General features: G+C 49.1%; 1 protein-coding gene across 2 annotated transcripts; it reads right to left on the bottom strand.

Annotated features, from left to right (window-relative positions):
* Positions 1–227: 227 nt before the first annotated feature.
* LOC124667395 lies at positions 228–2256 on the bottom strand. 2 transcript variants are annotated; one of them, XM_047204685.1, is made up of 3 exons: positions 1737–2256; positions 652–878; positions 228–574 (listed from the first exon to the last, which is right to left on the bottom strand). In XM_047204685.1, the coding sequence occupies exons 1-3, from the start codon at positions 2245–2247 to the stop codon at positions 404–406; spliced, it is 909 nt and encodes a 302-aa protein (XP_047060641.1). In that variant the 5' UTR covers positions 2248–2256; the 3' UTR covers positions 228–403. The 2 variants fall into 2 exon arrangements, with proteins under 2 accessions (XP_047060641.1, XP_047060642.1); XM_047204686.1 differs by lacking the exon at positions 1737–2256 and having other exon boundaries at positions 652–947.
* Between the last annotated feature and the right edge of the window lie 9297 nt (positions 2257–11553).

Below are 11553 nucleotides of genomic sequence, written 5' to 3'. Positions count from 1 at the left end.
CAAGTTTTTCTGGAAAGTTTGAATTTTGAGTCATTTCTAAGATTTGGAGCATTCTAACAGTATTTCAGCAACATTTTTTATACTGTCTTCAGTTTGTTTTTGCAAAAAAAAAAAACTCAATATAACAATTAGCATCATGTGACTAGCAATACGGACTAAAAATACAAAGCCACATGTATTTGCCAATCATTAAGAACTTACAAGTTAAACCAAGAAAAAGGATACAGTGGCTCACAACTTTCCAAGCACTTAACATTGGAAGTCTGATGCATATCATTCAGATTTTGTAGCTACAAGTGGTACTGAACAAAAGACTATAATTAGCACCCCAAAATACACTTAGGCCTCACTACTTGTACACTTAGGCCCCAAAAGACAATAGTTAGCTACCAACATCTAGACACTAGAACAAATTTTCATCATAAAAACTACCACCATCACAAGTAGGAGTTGTGAGGAGTTGGGTAAAACTCTCGATGACATTGTACTTTTCATTGTCCACATTGTCTTCTTTCTTGCGGCTATCATCCTCCATTTGAACTTGTGGCTGTACATCATCTTTTTTCTTCGATTGCTGCCAATGAAAGTCCAACTAGTTAGTTTATTAACGAACAAGAATAATTTTCTGTTATGTGTAAAAATATAATATACCTTTGCTCCTCTTTGGGTAGAAACAACAGGTTTAGTTGCCTTGCGTTTTCCCTTAAGCAACTTATCAAGCCAAGATTTTTTCCTCCTTAAATTTTTGGATTGAACTTCCTTTTTCTTTAGCCGCGCTGCTCTTAGGAAGTCTTCATTTTGTTGCACATTTGGGTCAACATTTTCATCCAACTGATCATTACTTGGATCCTTCATAGCACTTATCTGTGCATTGAGTTTTTCCTCTAGTTGTGGACGAACGCAATCAAGTGCATTTACTAATAACAAACAACATTCCGGAGAGTAGGCTATTTTAGGAGTCCTCATCTTGATTCTTGGTATATTTTTTCTTGCTTCAAATTCAGATTCCAACTCTTTGTTTCTTTTGTCTTCTACTGTCCTATCAAAATGCTTCAGAAATCTCACAATGTGAAAATCAGATTTCAAATGGTTCTTCAATGAATTGTTGAAGCTCTCACTTAGTTGTGTACTTCTCACTCCCAAACTGAAGACATGTCTCATAAAACATTCAGCCCATTTTTCTTTAAACTTGTAGATGTTATCTAACCAAGTTTGCTTCCGCACTTTAAGTCTCATTTTGGCAAATGCTTCTTCAAAAGCTTCCTTGTCCTCATATCCATACATGCAAGCACCAAAATCAGTGAGAATGTGTGGTTCTTTATCTTCCTCTTCACCACCATCTTGCTCTTCACCCTCATCATTTGCATCACCCTTAATTGGACTTAGATGTTTAACAGCATTCTGCATTATGTGAAAGGTACAAAGTCCATGATATGCTTCTGTGAACACAACATCTACCGCTTTTCGAATTGCGGCATCTTGATCAGTATAAATAGTCCTAGGCTGCCTTCCGTTATGTGTAGCTAGAAAAGAGTCAAACAACCATTTGAATGATGCAAATGTTTCATCAAAAAGAAGTGCTGCACCAAATATTGTAGTCTCTCTAAACTGATTGAGCCCAAGAAAAACACCAAATGGTCTATATTCCTTGTTTGTTCCAAAAGTCGTGTCAAATGTGACAACATCACCAAAGTGTGCATAGTCTAGCATCATTTTAGCATCAGCCCAGAAAATATTTGTTATATGCTCCTCACAATCCAACTGCAGATCGTACAGAAATGACGGGTTTTCAGCCATTTTATCATGGAAAAACTTTAACATGCTGCCCGCCTGACCAAAAGCCAATTCCCGTTGCCTCTTGCTTTGCAAAAGATTTCTATGGTCACGACAAGTGTAGCCGAGATTAAATGCTCCACCAACAGTCCGTGTAGCAAGCTCATATGCAGCTTTAGGCATAATTCCAGAATCATCTGCGGCTTCAATTTCGAAAGCTTGAAAATCTGAAATCTTTCTTTGCGACACCATAAGGTGTCGGGTTTGAGGCAAGTAAAGGAGGTGATTGTGTTGAAGATCTACCTCACGGACTTCAAAATTTCCAGACACACGATTCAATGTAAGACTCATAAAAGCTGGGCACTCGGTTCTTGTTTCAGCTCTAAAGCACTTTTGAATGGATTCTTTTTGTCCTTTTTTCCGAAGACCTTCTTTAGAACAAACATATCTGCACGATGTTATTTTACCATCCATCGGACTCTTATTGGCGTGGGGATTTTGCCTTGACTCATTCCGATCCGTCCGATTACAATTCAGTGGTGGATGTGAGCGTCAAGTTACAGCAAGACTTGATACCGTGAAGTCACTGAAGCTGCATCCAGGCCTGAGGCAGCTTCCGTGGCCGCCCGTGCATGGTTCGTTTGGCCGACGATGACATCCCAGTCTTGCTGGTCATGGGCGACACCCCCACCGTCGACGAGCTCCCTGGCGTCGGGCCCGGCGGTGTCTTCCCGCCGGGGTGGCTTGACAATAGAAGGAAGGAGCTGGAAGAGGAGTGTCAGCCGGAGAAGAAGAAGAAGATTGGGCGGAGATACGTGCTGGGGGACAAGGTCCGTGTGGATTTGATCACCAAGGGGTATGTGGAGATCCATGAGGATTACATGGAGGAAGACACTGATTTTGATCCGTACGAAGGGAGAGTCCTGGGGGATTTCAGCAATGCTGCGGTGTTTGCCCCTGATAATGACTTTGAGGGGGAGGTGATGATTCTGCCGCCCCCCGATGGCTACGAGGAGGAGGCGGCCACCGGCGAGGAGGGTGTTTCTCTGGGGCCGTGCGCCACCACCAAACCTATGGTGTGGTGGGGGAAGCGGTGACCAAAAGGAAGTCGGCTTGGGAAGGTGAGGCGTTTGATATGTTCTCGGGGAAACAGTCTTTCTTCGGGCATTGGGTGAATCTACTCTACAACCCCGTTGACGCATCCGGGAACGACCTGGTGCTGGAGCCCGCTGATCTTTTCTCGGAAGACGAGCTGCGGAAGAGAGTCGGCTCAGTGCTGCTAACCTTTCCGGAGTCTAGCGCTCTTGGACGGAAGGAATTCGAGGAGGCAATCGAGAGGATACTCAAGGAGTCCAGGCCTGAGACTGCTTCCCTGGCTGCCCCATGCATGGTTCGTTTGGCTGATGATGACGTCTCACTCTTTTTGGTCATGGGTGACACCCCCACCGTCGACGAGCTCCCTGGCGTCGGGCCCGGCGGTGTCTTCCCTCCGGGGTGGCTCGAGGACAGAAGGAAGGAACTAGAAAAGGAATGTCGGCGGGAGAACAAGAAGATTGGCCAGAGATCTGTGTTGGCAGACAAGGTCCGTGTTGATTTGATCACCAAGGGGTTTGTTGAGATCCATGAGGATTACATGGAGGAAGACCCTGATTTTGATCCGTATGAAGGGAGAGTCCTGGGGGACTTCAGCAATGCTACGGTGTTTGCTGCCACTGAGGACTTTGAGGGGGAGGTGATGATTGTGCCGCCCCCCGATGGCTACCAGGAGGAGGTGGACTGAGAAGCTGGTGGAAAGCAGCCGGAGAGAAGATGCATTGTCTACTACTATATGCTTGTTGAACTATCCATCCATCTTGGTTACTCGTACTGTCTATCTATCGATTCCGCACTTATCTATCTTTCCCCCTGATCCGAAGTATATCTATGTAGTATTATTCACTGTAATTGCGGCTCTGTTGCCGCTATTGCAATTCCGTTTTTCTTTTTTGGGAATCCTATTGCAATATAATTCCGTTGGTCGTCTCGTGTTATACTGCATTTTATTGTTAGATACTAGCTAGCTAGGTCTTCTTTTGTTGTTATAATCTACTTCCTCCGATTGATAATAAGTGACACTGATTTTAGTATTCTGTGTATCAACTGCCACTGGCCACGTTGTCTCTGGCATTGTTTTGGGCACGCCAGTAGCACAGTGTTGTTGTGTGCTTTCTTTGCCCTAGTTAAAAACCCACTCCCAGATTTGCTGGTTTAACCTTCACGCGTGTTTTGGGGTTCGCACTCGATCGGTTCTCTTTTCTTGTGATCATCGAAGGCTTCTTGTATCCCCACCAAGTATCCTCGTACTCCCTCCATCTACAAACGGAAATGCCTCACGTATGATATTTTGGGTACGATTTTAGTACGACTAGACTCAGAGGTGATTTGCAATGATTGGTCCCGCATTCTGACTGCACCTAATTTGAGTCTGGTCGTACCAAAACTATCGTACAATTCAGTCGTATGTATAGCATTGCTCATCTACAAATAAGTGAACGTGCGAGATTTTTAAGGTAAATTAGTAAAATAAGAGAAAATTTGCATTGGGAGATGTAACCAATATCTCTCTTCTTTTTAATTATTTCACCTCCAATAGGCTAAGTACATGTACAAAATTAAAATAACATGTGTTAAATATTATTGGGTTTGATTTCCGTGCAATGAAAGGGAAACAACTTTTACTAATTTAAATGCATTGAAAATATAAAAGTACACTCTTTTATTAACAAAATTTGAGGCTAGATATCCACTTATTTGAGGATGGAGGGAGTAGTTCTGTTATTGGAGAGCTACGCCATCAGTTCATGGTCATCCCCCACTAACTTGGCAGTGTTTGGATCGCTTCAGATCTCTGAGCAAACCCAGTCCCAGGTCAGGCAGATTTTCTCGTCTTTCTGAGAGACCCCGTCCCATCCTCTCCACCGGCTTGTCAGGCTGTAGAAGTGGGGAGAGGGGCTTACCTCAAGTTGCAGTCCTCGATCAAGGCTGATTCTTTTTATTTTTCAGAAACTTCCATGATCAGTGGATACCAAATTTTTTTTGAAACAAGCGTGAGCATCATTTACGTATGAACATTTTCTCATTTCAACATGATCGATTATGCACCGAGTGATGAACATTTATTCCACTAACGAGTATCTTATGGATGTTCACGCATTAGTTAAATACACCATTTTCTGCCACAAGTAAAACCATCCTATGATACTCATATCCATTCAAAATATATGCAGTCTATAAGAGCAATTGTTCACCGCTACAAAGGATATGAACATGTTTTAAAAGGGATGTCCACTTCAGATTAAAGTGCTCATGTGCATAAAAAGAGAAGCTCATGATTGTCTAGAGAAAATGTTCATGTACCTAGGAAAAGTCACCTCCTGAAAGAAGGAAATCAAATATCCGTAGTACAAAGTTCTTGGATAGAGTGAGCTCATTTCCCCCTCTCCCCTCTCTCGCTCTGCTACAGTAGTTGCGCGCCTCCTCAAAGAAACCGGGCCGAACCAAAGCCAATCTCGCCGGCGCCGCCGGTCAAGATGGGTGGAGGGGAGGCGCCGGAGTACATAGTCTAGCTAGGAGTAGTGGCTTTATGCCAGTAGGGGGCTTGATGCCCAGTAGTGCGAGTGGTGGAGGAGATCTGCCCGCCTGGATCTCGTCCGATCTATGGTTCTTTCTCCTCTCTCTGCTTCTCCGGTGGTCGGAGGTGGGAGCAGAGAGGAAGACAACCACTCAGCTCAATAAAGAAGTGAAGTGGCGGCGAACCACCTTCTACGGATCGACTGCGGCGGGAGGTGTTTTTCCCTGGCCGGCCTCGGCGGCGAGGGGGGAAAGGCGTACCTGCTTGCGACCAACGGCGTCATCGAGCTCCTGGCCGGCCATGGAGGCGAGGAGGAGCACAGTGGCGCCAGATCTTCGTCGATTGCTGCAGGGTGGCCTTATCTGCGCTGCTTCTGGTGCTGCGGCAGAACGCTCTTGCTGCTCCTCTTGGTCGGCCGTGGAGGCGAGAGAGAGGACAGCGAAGGCGCTGCTGCTGCGCACTGGAGGCGGTGCCGTATCTACATCAACTATCTCTGGTGGTCTCTCATCAAGCGCAAACACGCAGCTGCCGCCATGGCCGCTGTGATCTGCAGCCGACGCGACGGCTGGTTCTCTGCCTCCAAGTCGGAGGCAACTCCCTGTCCCGACTGGAGCTCGACGCCTACTTGCAGCCAAGTGATTCGTTCCCGGCGGTGAGCAGGTTGCCAATGGGGGTGGGTTCTCGCCGGACGGAAGAGTTCGAGCTCCTTCTCTCCTTTCCTTGGCGGCGACGCTTCGAGGATGCCGGCGAGCGACGACGGCGCCGCCCCAGGACCTGATTGCTTTTCTATATTTTGTTATGGGGTGTTCTTTGTAAAGTTACAGGCCTTATCCTCTAATATTAGGTTCTTTAGGGCGAGTTCTGTTAGGGGCCTGTATGCATATTGTACCCGTCTCATGTTACTTTAATATATTACCACCTCCTATTTCAAAAAAGAAGTTCTTGTTGGCCTTCCTTGTTCCGAACTTTGCGGCTCGGATCTTCTCCTGCCAGCAAAGTACGGGTAGAAAGTAAGGAGCAACAAAATCGCATAGAAAGAAAAGTACATAAGGATATCCTTCGGAGTTCATACCTGCATCATGCTAATAGCAATACGTGTGCCCGTTTTTATCAGCCCACCGATCCATATACCGAGCTTAATCAGGTACTCACTACATTCCATAATTTTTTACCCTTTTTTAATTCAATTTTGTTTTGACGAAACAACGTGGGGGGATCGCCCACCTGAACTCAAATTTTCATTAACTCGGGGGGGGGGGTACAGGGGCGTAAAGGCAACAACATAGGTCTGGGGCGGCATACTGCGCCCAATAGTGTGAGAGAGGGGGTGTACAGGGTGAAGTTCGAAGCCAAAATCTAAGAGATAGCCTGGCACCAGGCCATCATAGTTCTCGTGTCGACCCTAGAGGGGGCGCGGATGACCCACAAGCGGAGGTGGTCGACCAACATAGCTAGTATGCGCGGAGTAGACATGAGATCCGCATCAAACACCATTCTGTTGCGGGATTTTCAGATAGTCCACAAGAGGGCCAGGACGACTATGTTACACGCTTACGGGTGCATGGGAGGTAAGTCTTCTGAGAGAGCATCGAGGAGGGACGAAACGTCGGCGTCTGCATGAGGGCGACCCGAGGGGGAGATGACACTCCAAAGAGGGCGGAGGTGAGGGCAGCCGACAAACAAATGCGAGGTATCTTCCGGTTGATTGGGACAGAATGGGCAGTCCGGGGAGGGCACATATCCAATGCGGTGCAGTAGAGCGCGCATCCTGGTCTTGTGGAGGCTGTTGTATTGTGATCCAAATTCATATACTAAAGGGAGGCTAACTTCTAACTCCGCTACGCTTCGGCCCAAGCGGTACGGTACGGATCGTTGGCACCACCTATATATACATCTTGTAAGCCGCCGGCTAGGGTTTATCAGATTATAAGATAACCCACGGCGTTTGTAAACACTCCCCGATATAGTGAAGTTTTGCTGGTTGGCGCCCGTGGTTTTTTCCCCTTCTGTGTTGGAAGGGGTTTTCCACGTTAAATCTTGTGTCCCCTGCGTATGTTCTTGTTTCGTTCTTCATTATTTGCTTGTCGCTTTTATAACAGAGGCTCATACCAAACGAACACCCGCACCTTGAGAGGCGCAAATCAGATCCAGTTGGCGTCTTGACCGGGGACGATACAACCTTCAGGAGTGGAAGGACCGGTAGACGCTCCCTGTGGAGAAGTCGGTAGATGGGTCGAGCAAGATGGTGCGAATGTCCGGCGACGAAGTGAGGGAGATCCGGGAGAGGCAGGCATGGATGAACTCCATCTCGCCGGAGGCCGCTGCAGTAATTCAGTGAACGAGTGGAACCTCAAGGGCCTCACCCTGAGGGCATCGATAACGGTGGCGAGGGGGTGGAGGCAGTAGGAGAAGGCCGCGGGGAGGGCCGCCCACAGGTGTCAAATTGAAACTACAATTGTGACAAGAATTATAAAACAGAGTGAGTAGGAACTTTCACATACAAATTGGAAGTGTGTACAACGAGGTTTTTTTTGCTCTTGTCTCTTGATGTACGTGCATCATGCAAATAGGCGTCTGATGACGTGCAAGTCTTATCTTGGTCATTGTTGCTCCATTAAGCTACGGTTTGAGTGAGCATCAAGTCCTCCCAACTTTCCGCTGCCCCAGGACCAGCTAGATGTCAGGAGACCTTGACCCGTCGCCTCCACTGAGCAGCACGGATCAGAACATCTCCAGCCGCGTTCCTCAAAGCGTCCCCCAAACCGCGCCGGATTGAGCGTTTGGGGACGTGTTTCGTTCGTGCCACCTTTGGGGGACGTTGCTCCCCAGTCGCGTCCCCCAAACAAAATTTCGGAAATTTTAAACTTAGCGAGATTCGACTAAGATTCGTCCAAACTTACATAGATTCGAACGAAATTTGACTAAATTTAAACTAAACCTAATCTAGAACCACTTGCGGCGGCCGGAGGCGTCGTAGTACTGCTGGAAGTTGTACATGTCGTCGGTGACGACCTCCTGCTTGACGCGCTCGTCGACGGGCTCGTCCTTCACCGCGCCGCTTGGTCTTGCCTCGCCGTCGTCGGTGAGGTCCACCAGCGGCTTGCCGGAGTCGCGGATGGACAAGGCGATCGCCGCGTCGAGGTCGCCCCTCCAGGCGTCCTTGTCGTTCATGGACGCCAAGAACGCCGCCCGCGGACCCGGGCAGTCCTCGGGGTCGTCGCCGCCGGCGATGAGCCGCCGCCGCCGCTCGTACTCCGCCAGCAGCGCCGCCTGCGACGGTTCCTCCGGCTCCTCCTTCACCTCCGGCTTCGGGATGAGGAGGGCGCCGCCGCGCCTCCCTTGCTGCCGCCGGCTGCCGCTGCCGCCACGCCTCGTGTTGACGGGCGTCGCCGGCTCCTCCTTCACCTCCCGTTTGGGGACGGTGTAGGGCGCCGACCGGTACGACGAGGACGGCGTCGATCGCGCCGGTCCTGAGAAAGAAGAGTGCGAGGAGGACGAGTACGTCGTCCTCCTCGGCTGCCATTGAGGAGACGGCGGCGGTGACGACGGCATCTCCAACCTTGGAGCGCCGTTGCGGATGCCGCGGATGACGTTCTCGAGGGTGCGCCCGGAACGCCCCGCAACCCGGCGCGGCCGTCCTTGTTCCAGCCTGTTGGGGCCGCCGACGAGCCCTTCGGTGCTATACATCTCGACGTCGTACTTCGCCTTGAAGTACGTCGTCCACCAGGCGTCGTTGTTGTCGGCCGCCCACGTCGGATCCAACCGCTCCTCGGCGGTGAGTTGAGCCCGACGGGCCTTGAGGGCGTCCCTCCATTGATCCGTGCACGGCTTCGGCGGCGGCAGGACGCCAATGCCGTTCACGGCCATCTTCCAGCCGCCGCTGCTTGGCAGCCGCATGTCCGGCGGGACTGGATACCGGACGTGGTACAGCGCCCACGCCTCCGGCACGGTGAGGCTGCCGCGGCCGAAGCCGTTCGCCGCGGCGATCTTGCGGGAGGACGAGCTCGATATTTTTGGAGCGGCGAGGAGAAGATCTGGGAGGTGAGGCGGCGGCGACGAGAAGGTTTGTGAGCGGTGAGAACTGCAGGGCGTCTTTAAACAGCGGCGGCAGCGGGTGGTTGCACGCAATAACGCTGGCGCGGCCGGCCACGCGGCCATGCACGACGAGACGCGTCCCTGCGTCGCCTGGTAAAACAGGGACGCCATTAACGTCGCTTGACCAAAGATAGGCGACGGGGTTTTAGGCTTCCAAGCCGCTGACGCGTCGGGTCCGCGTCGGTTCGCCTCGCTTTTCGTTGTGTCCAGCGTGCCCGGTGCGTCCCCTGTTGGACGGGGACGGGCTCGGGGTGCCGGACACCGTATCAGGCGTGCCGGACAAAAATGGGCTTTGGGGGACGCGACTGGAACGCATTTTTTGTCGGGCGCGCCCCAAATCTCTTTTGGGGACGCTTTGGAGAACGCGGCTGGAGATGCTCTCAAGCAAGAATCAGGACGCGTTTTATGAGAGACATGTCTAAAACTCGTTGCGTCTCACGGAGATTCCGTAAGTTCAAATATAAATTGAACTCCGATCAAGAAATTCTCACGTTCTAAGCATGCTCTCTGTTGGAGCTGGAAGTTTGTGCATAAGCAAGCTCATCTAAAAGTTCAAGCTGTTGGAGCTAATCTAAAAGCCTGACTGAGAAATGCGGAAAATAGAGGATCAATTTGTGTTCAAAGTCCCAGTGATTGATTTTGATGCGTCTCAACTTCTACCAAGAACCGAGAATCAAAACCGGAGAATCGCTTTGCCGGGACGAAACCGCGGAGAAAGTGCAGATGCGACGCTGACGGCCGCGGTGGTAACCCGACATGGATAGAGAAGTCGTTTTCTCCAGGGAAAAAGATGGCCGGGCAGCCACCGAAGCTGATGGAGTCGTACATAACCGTGGCTCATCTACTCGACAGTGAGCTGACTGGCGAAAAGGAGGCAAACAAAAGAGGAGCCAGCCACCCAAGCCGATGGGGCCGTTTAACCGTGGCACATTCACTCTGACAGTGAGCTGACTGGCGAAAAGGAGGCAAAAAAGAAGGCAAGAAAACGACCTTACGTCTGAGCTTATCTGCTCTGGCACAAAGCATGTCTGAAAGATAGAACAACACTGGTCTTGATTCTTCAGCACAACAATAATTGCTTCAGCGCAACAGTTTTACTTTCGCTACCTTGGAAACACAGTGGTGGATCTCAGCTCAAAAGCAGTCAAGGTCACATGGTCCACCTGATCAGTTGATAGGTCAAGGCATGGCCCTATTGAATGACCATCCCATTTGGCATTGCAGATAATCACTAGGAAAGTTCAAATAATGCAGCATTATGATGCATCATATTGCCACTGTCCCTAATCGTAAGACGCCTAGCAGTTTAATTTCAACTGCTACAACGTCCCTTATGATAAGAGACGGAGGCAGTACATCCAAATCAATGTGATTCAAAGAAGAATAAATTTCATTACAATTTCTTTAGTTCCTAAATTAAGACAAACAAAATTTAAACCCCAGCAGATAGACGGAAACCAAGGTGGTCACATTTCATACAGTGCAACAGAAGCATGATCTTCAAACAGAACCAACACAGAAAGAGTTGGCATAGATAAGATTTACCACAGCGACACCAAAGATCTCACCTGTAGTCTATCACACATGACTCTATCACACATGACTGGAGATGCTATTATGGGTAATCACAACTTCACAAGGAAAGTTCAGATAGTCATTATTATGATACATCATGCATTCAAAATACTCATGCAAATCGAACGCCGGCCAACCAAATTTAAACCTCCACAGACAAGCACAGAACAAGGTTGCCAGTCATGTTTCGTGCAATGCAGCAGAACAATGGACTTCTAACAAAACCATCACCTGACAGTTGACATAAATAAGATATGATACAGCCTGCATCCAAATTATTCATGCAAATTGAACGTCGGCGCACCAAATTTAAACATCGGCAGACAAACACAGAACAAGGTGGCCGGTCACATTTCATACAATGCGGCAGAACCATGAACTTCAAGCAAAACCATCACCTGACAATTGGCATAAATAAGATTTACCAGGGCGACACCAAAGGCCTCGCCGGTAGTACACCACACATGACCTCGCTATGTGCGAGTGCGAGCGACAGCACA

The sequence above is a fragment of the Lolium rigidum genome, chromosome 6, assembly GCF_022539505.1.
Source record: "Lolium rigidum isolate FL_2022 chromosome 6, APGP_CSIRO_Lrig_0.1, whole genome shotgun sequence".
Taxonomy (NCBI): domain Eukaryota; kingdom Viridiplantae; phylum Streptophyta; class Magnoliopsida; order Poales; family Poaceae; genus Lolium; species Lolium rigidum.
Note: the sequence above shows the minus strand (reverse complement) of the source record. Positions and strands in the feature narration are given on the sequence as shown.

Coding starts and splice junctions, on each gene's coding strand:
- LOC124667395 (XM_047204685.1), bottom strand. CDS start 2,247: ATGGATGGTAAAATAACATCGTGCAGATATGTTTGTTCTAAAGAAGGT. Junction 879..1,736: donor TTGTGAGGAGCATATAACAA/ATATTTTCTGGG, acceptor AACTAGAGGAAA/AACTCAATGCACAGATAAGT. Junction 575..651: donor CTACCCAAAGAGGAGCAAAG/GTATATTATATT, acceptor TTTCATTGGCAG/CAATCGAAGAAAAAAGATGA.